The sequence below is a fragment of the Schistocerca cancellata genome, chromosome 3 (genome assembly GCF_023864275.1).
Source record: "Schistocerca cancellata isolate TAMUIC-IGC-003103 chromosome 3, iqSchCanc2.1, whole genome shotgun sequence".
NCBI lineage: Eukaryota > Metazoa > Arthropoda > Insecta > Orthoptera > Acrididae > Schistocerca > Schistocerca cancellata.
This window is the reverse complement of record NC_064628.1, coordinates 154,039,559-154,053,928: the sequence shown is the minus strand read 5'-3', so window position 1 is coordinate 154,053,928 and position 14,370 is coordinate 154,039,559. Positions and strand designations below refer to the sequence as shown.

General features: G+C 45.0%; 1 protein-coding gene across 3 annotated transcripts in view; it reads left to right on the top strand.

Annotated features, from left to right (window-relative positions):
* The window catches only part of LOC126174774 (tumor protein p63-regulated gene 1-like protein), a 90,062-nt gene that overhangs the window by 29,307 nt on the left and 46,385 nt on the right, over positions 1 to 14,370 (top strand). For 2 of the 3 annotated variants that reach the window (XM_049921115.1, XM_049921116.1), the window contains exon 4: positions 2,945 to 3,082. The exons of the other annotated variant lie outside the window; for it this stretch is intronic. In XM_049921115.1, the coding sequence (XP_049777072.1) occupies positions 2,945 to 3,082 (138 nt within the window). The remainder of the gene's footprint in view (positions 1 to 2,944; positions 3,083 to 14,370) is intronic. 3 annotated transcript variants of the gene reach the window in all.

Genomic DNA, 14,370 nt, shown 5'->3' with positions numbered 1-14,370 from the left:
CAGTTCTCATCTATACAATTCAGAGAAGCTGGCATTGTCAAGAACGGTCAAGATGGTAGAGGCTGTGAAGAAGCCATTGAAAATGAGCGTATTGCGCTCAGCAATATGTTCTGCCATTGGGTGATCGACTCTAGAGATGGGCAAACTGAAACACGTAACTGTTTCGATACAAATGAAACAGTACAATGTAATGTTTCGATACGCTGTTTCGAAACAGTGAAACAGTTTGTGTTTTGTAATCTAATAAACCTACACATTTTATCATCTTGAATGTCTACTATATAAGTATATCCATTTAAACACAAATGAGGTGCGATAGCCCTAATCATATCACAGAAAGTATGAAACTATCACTTAGGCGCCTTGGCAGTTTCGTATTTCCTGCAGGAAATGCGCTGATTTCGTGTCGTGTGACATTCATACTTTTCAATTGGCTGAGGACAGCCATAGCTGAAGATAGAAGAACCACCACGAACGAAACTGGGGAGCAAACTGCAGAAACAACGGATATGCTACTGGGATTCCCATATTCCATTAGTATGGGTAATATACACATCCTGATAATTTCCATGCACACAAAGGGAATCATTGTGGATAATAGGCACAGTGACTATAGACTCACAAATAATGCCAAATAATTTGAATAAATAACAAAATATAACAGAAAAAAATTTTGTCTTTCAAGGTGTTTCGAACCGTTACTATAAATTCACCATGCTTCCCAGCCCTTCCCATTCACCATTACACTATCAGTGATAATGTCAAACAGATTGCTTGCAATTATACCTACATCAAATTTATGTATATGTCAAATAACTGTCACTCTACGCTTTTTTTTATTCAAAATGTTGTAGGCTTACTTGCGTTTCTTATGACTACTGTACATGAACAGAGAAGCATATGTTATAAAAAAAGTGTAATTTAACTGAATGATTTTCACATATTTATTATTTTGAATGTGAATAGTATGTGTTGTTTTATTGTTTGGTTAGTGTTTATAAAGCAGATGTTACGCCATTTCGCAATAGGACAGTCAGCTAGAAACGAAGCTTTATTTTCAGATATCTTAAGCTTCATGCTATTGCTTGTCAAAAAGATTTCGACACTCTTGAAAGTGTTTCACGAAGTGGTATGTTGTGTTTCAGTACCTGTGCCAAGCCCGAATCTCGTGCGACACAGAGTGGAATGAAACATCACTGTTTCGATACAATTAGTCCATTCCAAGCACAGGTGGACTGAAACAGCCTTATTTTGAAACAACAATACAGTTTCTGTGTCTGACTCGAGATTGAATCTGGTCCGGTTATCCGAGACAGGGGCGGAATGAAACACCACTGTTTTGAAACAGTGAACCACAGCCGTTCTGAAACACTGAAACAGTTCCACGTATCGATACACTGTTTCGAAACATAGAAACAGTGGCCAAGTCTAATCAACTCTGCTTTTGGCCACAGTTTTGATTTGACCATTCATTTGGGTAGACAGCTCGTTGGTGTTCATACCCCCATGCAATACTGCTCAGAAGTTGACAATAGAGCTGGTATATGACATGGCTGCTTTCACAGGCAGCTCTGTCTCTGGTACAGGGTAGGATAAGTCTGTGACAGGGCTGGATATTAGGATTTGCTGGTGGTTTCATTGGACAGGTGTTGCACCTGTGTGTTCCAAAGAGGTATGACCTCTGGATAATGGTTGAGACCAGATATGGCATAAGGATGGACTAGGAAATTTCATGTATTGTGTGGGTGATGGAATACCAGTGTGGTAGTTGAGGGATGATTATGAGTAGGATGGTCGCCATTTTGATACAGGCAAGTTGTCGAAGCCCAGCAGAGGATATGGTTACAGTGCTCTAATTCAGGATGATGGTGATGCTCTTTTACAGGTATTCCTGAGAGTGTATGACACAGGAATCTGTTTATGCACTAGCTTTTGGGGTACAGTGTGTTCTGTGGACACCTTGGTAAAACCTTCAGCATAATAGTTGAGGGATTGCTTGTCACTGTCGATGTGCCATCCACAAGTGGCCACACTATGTTAGATGTTTTAGTGCGGAAGGTAAGGCAGTCATCAAAATGCGTGTACAGTTGATGGTTAGTGGGCTTGATGTGAACTGGGGTTTTATGGAGTCATTGAAGAAGTGAAGGCCCAAGTCCAGGAAGGTGACACAGTGGGCTGAGGAGAAACAAGTGAGGCTGACGAGAGAGAAGGTGTTGAGACTGTAGTGCAAGGGATCTAAATCATGAAGGTGTAATTAATGAGCCTGAGTCAACGAAGTGATTTGGGATTTTGAGCAGCTAGGAACATTTGCTGTAGATGGTCCATAAACAGGTTGGCAGAATAGGGTTATATGTGGTTTCCCATGACATGTAGCCATGCAGGTGGTTGAGTTTATAAGTTTGTAAGTGTATGTATATTTTGTAACTCTGAAGAAGGATTTGTCTGAAAGCTAGCAATCTTTTAGTCTTGTTTGTACCCTTGTTGACATCTTGAACCTTCAGCAGTTTCGGATTTGCTACCTCTTACTCCTTCTGTTATTTGTGTTTTACCAAAGACTGTAATATTTCTTTTGTATGTTTTGTATGATGAATGTATTCTTGTTGTAAAAATTCAGCTATAAGTTTGTCTGTAATTGGAGTCAGTATCCTACACGAGGTAAAACTGGAAATGATGTAGCAGTTGTCTGCTAGATAAACATTCATGTTAATACCAGAGGGTTATCTGAAATATTACTTTTTCACCTACATAATATTTCATTCAGAAAATTGACTGTTACAAAATAGGTTACTCCATCTTTTAATGACTGTTGCTATCTGTCTGCCTGTCAAATTTCTGGTGTGGCTGGATTGTACTTTGCCTTACTGTAACTGTGTGGCTAAAATGTATAAGTTGTGTTATGTTTCTGGCTTACATTGTGTTTATAGTACGTGGTGCATGTGTGTAGGAGGCTGAATGGTCTAGCAACGGGGGTTGTCACAGTCGTGAAGGGCTGTCTGCTGCGACCTCTGCAGGAACGCTGGTCACACACAGCATCTGCAGAGTTCTGTGCTAATCCATTTGACATCCGTAATTTTGAGCCCAGGTACCACTCTTCGTGCTTGGGCACTTGTTTTTCGTAGATAGTGTGATGACATTTGTTACTGCTAACTGCTTGCAATTACATAGAAAACTTTAGACTCTTATTTTGCATGGAAAAAAAAGAAAATCAAGCTCTAAGATTTATGTAAGTGCTGTAGTCTGTAGTTGGCGTGCAGTTGCATTAGCTGTTTTATGATTCTGAAAATTTTAGGATGTCAGGAATAAGCAAATATGAGGATCGGCATTCATTCACTTGCAGTTGATTGATGCGTGGCCTGTGAGGGACATCTAATAGTGCAGAGAATTTCACTAGTGTTTGAGTTACTGACCTTTCTCCAGTTTAAGTGAACTCTCCCACACAAACATCCACAGACATACCAAACTCAACCACCCATTTATATCTGCTGTTACACCTGTATGTTGCAAGCCACTCCAAGTGTTTGATAAAGGATACTTCTAGTATCATTATCTTTTGCCCACTTCCCTCTTCCATTTGTGAATGACAGGAGAGAAGAATGGTTCAGTAAAATCTTCTCAGTGTTCAGCGACTGATTTTAAGTCCTGATGATAGTGGTGACAGTTATCGAAAGCTCAAGTGTTAGCTATTGATAGCTCAAGTGTTTTATTTGAAATGACATGGCTTGTAAACCAAGAAGATTTTATTGAACCATGCCACTATGAAAGACTCTGAGGACAGGAAGAATGGTTGTTGGTAAACCTGAGTTTTAACTCAATTTCTTACATGTACTTGTTGGGGTCATTTTGCAAGATGTATGTCAGAGGAAGTAATATGCTGCCCAACTGTTCTTGAAATGTTCTGTCTTGGACTTCTAGTTCTCTCACACAACCCCTATACTGTCCCCCCAGGGGGTCCACAACTCTTTTGTGGATACGTGCGTAGCGAGCACGGGACCCCGAGCTAATGTGGCCTTCCTTCCTTTCCGGGCTGCATACCTTCCCATTCCGCATCCTTCCCCATCCCTATCTTCGCCCCTCCTCCCCTCACCTCTGGCTCTTTCCTTCCCTTTCTCCCCATCTGGGAGTATGGTTTGTGCCTACGTCCGGAGACGGACGCTCGTAAATGTACTGCATTCTTTGCCTTCCTTGCTTTTATGTCTTCTTCCTTCCTTTGTCCTTCTCTGTCTTCTTCCTTCCTTTGTCCTTCTCTTTTCCTTACCTCTTCTCTTTCCCTTTTCTCCGCTGCGGCGTTTGAGACCTCTCTTCCTTCCTTTCCCTTTCTCTTTCTTCCTCCCTGTGCGTGTCTGAAGGCCGACCCACGCATTTTTGTGCGTAGCCGGTGACGGGGTAACGCGTAATTCCCCGCCCCGGGTAGACAGGTAGGACACGTACGTACCCCCTGGTAACGACCAGGCCCAGGGAGGGGTGATTACCCGAGCTGATACCTTCCGAAAATGCCGTTTGGTCCCTCCGTCCGTTTGTCGGGAGGTGTGACCTGAGGTGTGAACAATCACCTAAGGCGGGAGTGCCCTCAGAGAGGGCCCCCACAAGGGAGGAGCGCGCCATCGGAGACGCCGGTAATCATGGGGGATTCTTCCGCAATGGTTTCCTCACCTTCCACTAAGTCTGCTCACAAACGTAAGTATACTGAGTCTCAGCCACAGACGATTCTTCCATCGTTGCCACAGTTCCTTGTTGTTTCTCGGTCTGATGAAGGTCACGACTTCTCCACGGTCAACCCTTTCATTATTCAGAAAGGTGTCGACGCAATAGCAGGTCCTGTAAAGTCTTGTTCCAGATTACGGAATGGCACCCTGTTGTTAGAAACACACAGTGCCCTCCAGGCACAAAAATTGCTGCGTGCTTCTCTGCTCCACACCTTCCCTGTCCGGGTGGAACCGCACCGAACCTTAAATTCCTCGCGTGGAGTCGTTTATACACGCTCCCTCGATGGATTGTCTGACGAAGAAATTCAGCACTATCTGTCTGACCAGGGCGTAACGGCAGTTCATAGAGTAATGAAACGGGTTGACATGAACATCATTCCAACCCGCACTGTCTTCTTGACATTTGACACAGTTCAACTCCCATTGAAAATCAAAGCAGGCTATGAGATAATTTCCGTTCGCCCTTACGTCCCAAACCCTACGCGTTGTTATCGATGTCAGCGGTTCAATCACACCAGCCAGTCCTGTTCCAATCCAGCCAAATGTGTTACGTGTGGCAAGGATGCCCATGAGGGTGCTTGTCCACCTCCATCCCCTCGCTGCATCAACTGTGTGGGTGACCACGCTGCTTCCTCTCGAGATTGCCCCGTTTTTAAGGACGAGAAGCTCATCCAGGAAATAAGGGTGAAGGAAAAGGTGTCGACCTTTGCTGCTCGAAAATTATTCGCCAGTCGACAGCCCACCGTGCCTCAGACAGGAAAATACAGCACTGTCCTTGCTTCTCCTCGGCCAACAAAGGAGGCGGCCACGCAGACTTGCGACCTCACCTTTAGTATCACGGTCGTCAGATCGGCCAGCGCAAAGATCGCTCGTTCAACCTCACCACTTTCGCCTGCCCACTCTATGGCTCACCCTTCGTCGGGTTCTGCTACATCTCGAGCCCAAAAGTCGGACGCCAAGTCTTCGAAAAAAGAGCATACTCGTGAAGAGTTTTTACGTACCGCAACTTCACAACCATCGGTTCCTCCTTCATCTAAACAACATTCTTCCAAGAAGGCTACAAAGAAACCCAGTTCCTCTCCTTCTCCGCCAAGGCGTGCCCCCTCTACAGCACCACCTGGCGGAAATCGCCCTCGGCCATCTTCTGTGTCGCCGAGGCGCACTGCTGGTGGCCGGTCAACCGGCCGATCGCTGGTGGCAGGGACTGCTCCTGACCAACCTATGGATCAGGATCTTCTGCCTTCGGCTGAATGCCATTCCATGCTGTCGGTTGCTAGCTCCGAGCAGTCTTTGAGTTGACAGCAACTTTGGTCACATTCCTCCATTTTCTGTTCACCCCATGTCCATTATCCACTGGAATATCCGTGGCATTCGAGCCAATCGGGATGAATTGTCGGTCCTCTTACGCTCCTACTCGCCGGTCCTCTTCTGTCTTCAGGAAACAAAGCTGCGTCCCCATGACCGCTTTGTTCTCCCTCACTTTCAGTATGTCCGTTATGACCTCCCCTCTGTTGAAGGCACTCCAGCCCATGGAGGACTCATGATTCTTCTCCATGATACTCTCCATTATCACCCAATCCCCTTAAACAGTTCCTTCCAAGCTGTCGCCGTCCGTCTTTCCCTTTCTGGATACACGTTCTCTCTTTGTACTGTATACATTCCATCATCCACACCAATGGCACGAGCTGATCTCCTTCATCTTCTTGGTCAGCTTCCACCCCCCCTATTTGCTGGTTGGGGACTTCAATGCCCACCACCCGCTTTGGGGATCTCCTCATCCTTGTCCACGTGGCTCTCTATTGCTAGACGTCTTCCACCAAGCGGATCTAGTTTGCCTCAACACTGGGGTCCCCACATTTTTGTCTGCCTCCACGACAAATTTATCTCATTTGGACCTTGCGGTCGGTACTGTTCCGCTAGCTCGGCGCTTCGAATGGTTCGCCCTTGATGATACACACTCGAGTGACCACTTTCCATGTGTCCTTAGACTGCAGCCTCAACTGCCATACATGCGCCCGCGACGCTGGAAATTTGTCCAAGCCGATTGGACACTTTTTTCGTCTCTCGCGACATTCGATGACCGTCGCTTTCCCAGCATCGACGATGAGGTCACACATATTACCGACGTCATTTCTTACAGCTGCGGAACGTTCAATACCACGCACCTCCGAATTGCCCCGGCGCCCCCCAGTTCCTTGGTGGAACGAGGCATGCCGCGACGCACTACATGAGCGGCGACGTGCTCTACGCAATTTCCGTCACCATCCTACTTTGGCCAACTGTATCCGCTATAAGCAGCTCCGTGCGCGATGCCGTCGCGTCATCCGCGATAGCAAGAAGGCAAGCTGGAAATTCTTTATTAGCTCATTTAACACCTTCACTCCCTCCTCGGAAGTTTGGAGTCGGCTTCGACGGTTCTCAGGCGCGCCTAGTTTCTCCCCGGTCTCTGGGCTCACTGTCGCGCATGATACCTTAGTGGACCCCGTCGCAATTTCTAACTCGTTGGGTCAGCACTTTGCTGAGATTTCAAGCTCTTCAAATTACCCGCCAGCGTTTCTCCCGAAGAAACGTGCAGCAGAAGTGCGACATCTTGCTTTCTCCTCTCCAAATCACGAAAGCTACAATACTGTTTTCTCCATGCGGGAACTCCAACATGCCCTCTCTTCTTCTCGCTCCTCCGCCCCAGGACCGGATGGAATCCATGTCCAGATGTTGCTGCATTTATCAACCCATAGTCTGCGTTACCTCCTTCGCCTTTATAATCGAATTTGGACCGACAGTACCTTTCCCAGACGGTGGCGGGAAGCTATTGTCGTTCCCGTTCCGAAACCTGGACAGGACAAACATCTCCCCTCTAGCTATCGTCCCATTTCTCTCACGAGTAGTGTCTGTAAGGTTTTGGAGCGTATGGTGAATTACCGTTTAGCTTGGTGGCTGGAATCCCGCAGTCTTTTAACACCTGCCCAATGCGGATTCCGAAAGCATCGTTCTGCAGTTGACCATCTTGTTGCTCTCTCCACTTACATCATGAACAATTTTCTCCGGAAACGCCAAACGGTAGCAATATTTTTTGATCTGGAGAGAGCATACGATACCTGTTGGAGAACAGGCATCCTCTGCACACTGTTCTCTTGGGGCTTTCGAGGCCGGCTGCCCCTTTTTCTTCGCAAATTTATGGCAGAGCGCACATTTAGGGTGCGGGTGAACACTACTCTCTCCCGTACTTTCTCCCAAGAAAACGGGGTACCCCAGGGTTCCGTGCTGAGTGTTGTACTGTTTGCCATCGCCATAAATCCAATTATGGATTATCTCCCTCATGATGTCTCGGGCTCCCTCTTTGTGGACGATTTTGCGATCTACTACAGCGCTCAACGGACCAGCCTTCTTGAACGACGTCTTCAAGGATGTCTCGATCGCCTCCACTCGTGGAGCATCGAAACTGGTTTCCGTTTCTCACCCAGTAAGACCGTTTGTGTCAATTTTTGGCGACGTAAGGAGTTTCTTCCGCCCTCCTTACATCTAGGTCCTGTCAACCTTCCGTTTTCAGACGTCGCTAAATTCTTGGGTCTTATGTTTGACAGAAAACTATGCTGGTCCTCCCACGTTTCCTATCTTTCGGCTCGCTGTCTGCGATCGCTTAACACCCTCCGTGTCCTGAATGGTACCTCCTGGGGAGCGGACAGAGTGGTCCTTCTCCGCCTCTATCGCGCCTTAGTGCGCTCGAAATTGGATTATGGAAGCATAGTCTACTCCTCTGCTCGGCCGTCTATTCTTCGGCGTCTCGATTCTATCCACCACCGTGGATTACGTTTAGTGTCTGGAGCTTTTTACACTAGCCCTGTGGAAAGCCTTTATGCTGAGACTGCTGAACCTCCACTGTCCAATCGGCGAGCAGTCCTCCTGAGTCGTTATGCTAGCCATCTGTCTTCCATGCCTGCTAATCCAGCCCACGACCTTTTTTTCGATGCCTCCTTTGATGTAGGGTATGCAGGCCGCTCCTCCTCCCTACTACCCCCGGGAGTCCGCTTCCGTCAACTGCTCCATTCTCTTTCCTTCCGCTTTCCTAAAACCTTCTTGACAACTTGGGGTACAGCACCGCCTTGGCTCCGTCCCCGGATCTGCCTGCTCCGTGACCTTTGTCAATTTCCCAAGGATGGTACCCCTACACTTATTTATCGTCGGGCATTTGCTGCTCTATGTGCACAAATGACGGACGCCACATTTATTTACACCGACGGCTCGAAAACATCGTTAGGTGTAGGGAGTGCCTATATTGTTGGCGACACCCCAAATCGCTTTCGGCTTCCCGACCAATGTTCGGTTTATACTGCGGAGCTTTACGCTGTTCTCCAGGCTGTCCACTACATCCGCCGCCATCAGCGGATACAGTACGTTATCTGCTCAGATTCTCTCAGCTCTCTCCTCAGTCTCCAAGCTCTTTACCCTGTGCACCCTCTGGTCCACCGGATTCAGGACTGTCTGCGCTTGCTCCACCTGGGGGGCGTCTCGGTGGCGTTCCTCTGGCTCCCGGGACACGCTGGTATCTGTGGGAATGAGGCGGCCGATATAGCGGCCAAGGCTGCAGTCTCTCTTCCTCGGCCAGCTATTCAGTCGCTTCCCTTCACCGATATACGGAGCGGTTTATGTCGCCAAGTTGCTCATTTATGGCATGCGCATTGGTCGGCACTTCCCCGTAATAAATTGCGGGAAGTGAAAGCCCTTCCTTGCGCTTGGACCTCTTCCTCCCGAACGCGTCGTCGGGAGGAGGTAATTTTAGCTAGACTCCGAATAGGGCACTGTCATTTTAGCCATCGACATCTTTTAAGCGGCGATCCTCCCCCACTCTGTCCCCACTGCTCTCAGCTGTGGACAGTAAGACACCTTTTAATTGAATGCCCCTATTTTAATCCGTTACGCTCCCGTCTACAGCTATCGCCTGATTTATCGTCGATTTTAGCAGATGACACGCGCTCAGCCGACCGCGTTCTCCAGTTTATTAGTGACAGTGAAATGACGTCAGTCATTTGAAGCTTTTTTTGAGGACAACCACCCCCTTTCTGTAGCAGATTTTTAAGCATTCTTCTATTTTTAGTTTCTCCAATTTTCTGACTTTGTTCCCATTGCTGCTGGTTTTCAATTTCGGTTTTTTACTGTCTTAAGTCACGGGCTGGGCGCTAATGACCATAGAAGTTTTGCGCCCTAAAACCACAAACAAAAAAAAACCCCTATACTGTAGTTTTTGACACCAGAGTTTGTTGACTATCTCTGTAAGGCTTTCGCATTGTCTAAAATATGCTGCTCTTCTTTATCTCTTCTATATACAACCTGCTAAGAGTTCCAGACTGATTAGCAATATTCAAGAATCAGTTGACCAAATGTCTTAGAAGACACTTATTGCATAGATAAATTACATTTCCTTAAGAGTCTTAAAACGTTTCTCAGCTGTGGATCTGCTTTTCCTACTTTTTGTTTTACATGGTCACTCCATGTTTAGGTCACTCTCGATTGTTACTCTGAGGTAATTTACAGCAGCTACAGTTTTCAGTGATTTCTCATCAGTAATGTAATCATATGGTTGATGATCTTTTTTTTTTCATCCGTTTATGCACAATATGTTACATTTATTTACATTCACTGTCGACAGACAGTCGTTGTACCAGTTATTGATCCTCTGCAGGTCGTCTTGCAATTTACTACAATCTTTGAGATGGCCTCATGGATCTTCTGAGATTATCCACTAGATCATTATACACAGTCCAGTCACATTAATGTGGCACCTGCCTGTATTCAACATCACTGTGCTATAACTACTCACAGACAGCAGGTGGCAGCACTACCAGTGGAGGAGGTATGCAGGAAACAGTGCAGTTGTTGTAATGTGGAAACAGAAAAATTTATCCGACATCGATAAGAGCAAGATTATTGGCTTTCAGGCCAAGTTAGGAAGCATTTCCAAAATGGCAAAGTTTGTAAACTGTTTACATGCCGCCATGGTTACTGTGGACAGCAACATGGCACTATCCAAGCCCAGCACTGGGGTAACTGTGGTGCACCAACAGGCATAGGTGATGGGTGAACAATGGCTGTGGAGTTGTGTACAAACAAATAGACATGTAACTGTTGAGCAACTGATCGCCCAGATGAACCAAGGGGCTACCAACAATGTTTCCTCTACGACCATTCAGCAGACTTTGCTGTGTGTGGGCCTCCACAGCAGGTGCCTGATTCATGCACCCACACTGACTGCTGTTCATCGGCAGTGAAGGCTGTAATCTGCATGCCAATACCAGAATTTGATGCCCAGCGGGCTGAGTGACGATGGGTGGCCTTTTCAGATGGATCACATCTTATGGTCCATCTGACAGATGGCTGTTGGTATATACATTTGTCAGAAGGGGCCAGGCTGGAGGAGGGAGCATTATGGCCTGGGGAATGATTTTGTGGCTCATTCTGGAAGGCAAAGTAGATCAACACAAGTATGCTCCTATCCTCGGAAGTCACATACATCGTGAAATGCAATTTGTTTTTTATTTGGCACAATGGCACCTGCCAGCAGGTTTGTGGAGTGTGTCGGGCAGCTTGCAGAGTACATGCATGGTTTAAAGAGCACAAGGATGAGTTTACCACACTCCCCAGATTTACATCAAATAAGACTCTGTGCAGCCACCTCAGTCGGGCTGTTCACACATGGGTCATCAACTGAGCAACCTAGTGCAGCCTGCCACAGCACTGGAGTCAGCATGGCTCAAAATTCCTAATGGTACTTTCCAGAACCTCCTTTACTCTCTTCCTGCATGTCAGCAGGGCAAAATAATGGTTATTCAGGCTTTTGACAGGTGGTCACATTAATCTGATTGGAATGCATGTACAAGTTGATTCAAAAAAACATAAAAACTGGGGGTTGCAAAGGCCTTCCGCACTATGAGGCAACTAAATGGTGTTGCAGTTATTTAATCACATGCTTCAAACGGACGCCTACTGTAGGAGATGCTCAAAGTTTGTCTAGATGCATTGAGACATGCCTGACATTGACGCTGCATTGAACGGTGCACCCTCTGAATGATAGCTGGTCTATCTCAAAGACATTCTGCTGCCACAACAATCCTGCCCACTAGGTCCATTGGCATTGTAACAAGTGTTCGATACACAGGGCGCTTCAGTCTCCCTGTCCTCCAGCACGCTCAAGATACATCATCAGCAATCAAAGAAGAAGAAGAAGTGAGAACAAAACAAATCATCAGAGCATTTGTTCTTACAATGACAATGATCATAGATATTAGTTTCCCATATGACTGTTCTTTGTAGATCATGACATATTTAATTAATGTTTTTCATAATATTTTTGTGAAGAAAGTTTGTTATTATCAGTTCTTGATGCTTTTACAACACATAACAAAATTTTTCATGATAAATAAAGTTCACTTTGATGAAAGTTTATGGGACAAGTGTCTGCTTCAGGAGGCAAGCAGTACACAGCGATAGACCAGCCTTACAAAATTGCAGATATGCAGCTTTATTTGAATACAGTGCACTGAAACACAGTGATACCTATCGCCTGAGGATGACACAGTGGTCAGTCACCACCATTAGGCTTTCCAGGGCCTGTTCGGATGGAGTTTAGAGTTTAGTTTTTTAATAGTGAAACTGACCAACAGAGTTGAAGACGTCCAGCATGTAAACAGGTAAGCATTGGACAAAGCATGTCATGAAATGTTGTGGCGTAAAGTAACACAAGTGTGCAAGAGTAATTTGGCATGAAAATTATGATTAAAAGTATATCATAGGAATTAAAAATAGGGCTACTGGACAAAGCATTCTAAAGATTGCTGTTGGTCATCTATGGAAATGTTTTTCTAATATTTATATGACATATCCCATTATGTTTGTTTATTATTTTAATATATTTGATCATTATAATTGGGAGAGCCAGTCCTGACAAAACTCTTATCATCTGGTGAGCAAGATGTATGAGACCGGTGAAATGCCTTCAGACTTCTAGAAGAATATAATAATTCCAATCTGAAAGAAAGCAGGTGTTGACAGATGTGAAAATTACAGAACTATCAGTTTAATAAGTCACGGCTACAAAATACTGACACGAATTCTGTACAGACGAGTGAAAAAACTGGTAGAAGCAGACCTCGGGGAAAATCAGTTTGGATTCCGTAGAAATATTAGAACACGTGAGACAATACTGACCCTACGACTTATCTTAGAAGGTAGATTAAGGAAAGGCAAACATATGTTTCTAGCATTTGTCGACTTAGAGAAAGCTTTTGACAATGTTGACTGGAATACTCTCTTTCAAATTCTGAAGGTGGCAGGGGTAAAACACAGGGAGCGAAAGGCTATTTACAAATTGTACAGAAACCAGATGGCAGTTATAAGAGTCGAGGGACATGAAAGGGAAGCAGTGCTTGGGAAGGGAGTGAGACAGGGTTGTAGCCTCTCCCCGACGTTATTAAATTCGTATATTGAGCAAGCAGTAAAGGAAACAAAAGAAAAATTCGGAGTAGGTATTAAAATCCATGGAGAAGAAATAAAAACTTTGAGGTTTGCCGATGACATTGTAATTCTGTCAGATACAGCAAAGGACTTTGAAGAGCAGTTGAATGGAATGGATAGTGTCTTGAAAGGAGGTTATAAGACGAGCATCAACAAAAGCAAAACGAGGATAATGGAATGTAGTCGAATTAAGTTGGGTGATGCTGAGGGAATTAGAATAGGAAATGAGACGCTTAAAGTAGAAAAGGAATTTTGCTGTTTGGGGAGCAAAATAACTGATTATGGTCGAAGTAGAGAGGATATAAAATGTAGACTGGCAATGGCAAGGAAATCATTTCTGAAGAAGAGAAATTTGTTAACATCGAGTATAGATTTAAGTGTCAGGAAGTTTTTTCTGAAAGTATTTGTATGGAGTGTAGCCATGTATGGAAGTGAAACATGGACGATGAATAGTTTAGACAAGAAGAGAATAGAAGTTTTCGAAATGTGGTGCTACAGAAGAATGCTGAAGATTAGATGGATAGATCACATAAGTAATGAGGAAGTATTGAATAGGATTGGGGAGAAGAGAAGTTTGTGGCACAACTTGACTAGAAGAAGGGATCGGTTGGTAGGACATGTTCTGAGGCATCAAGGGATCACCAATTTAGTATTGGAGGGCAGCGTGGAGGTTAAAAATCGTAGAGGGAGACCAAGAGATGAATACACTAAGCAGATTCAGATGGATGTAGGTTGCAGTAGGTACTAGGAGATGAGGAAGCTTGCGCGGGATAGAGTAGCATGGAGAGCTGCATCAAACCAGTCTCTGGACTGAAGACCACAACAACAGCAACAACAACAACAACGTTTTGTTCAGTAGCCTAATTTTTAATATCTGTTATGTGATTTTAATTAAAAATTTTATTTGAAATTGCTGATGCACACCATCTGTGTGGAAATGAAACTTTACGTCTGTAAGGGTAGTCCTTTCACTGCACTGCTATGCCTGCCGTTATGCACGTATCGAAGGGAATGTTTGCACTTTTCAATTTTGCCTCTGCTACAGTACTTGGTTCATTTTTTAAAGATCTTATTACTTCATATTTACTGTATAGGTACATGCACTGTGTTGCATGATCTTGATGTTTGCTTATTTCATAGCATGACATCAAATGGAAGTTTT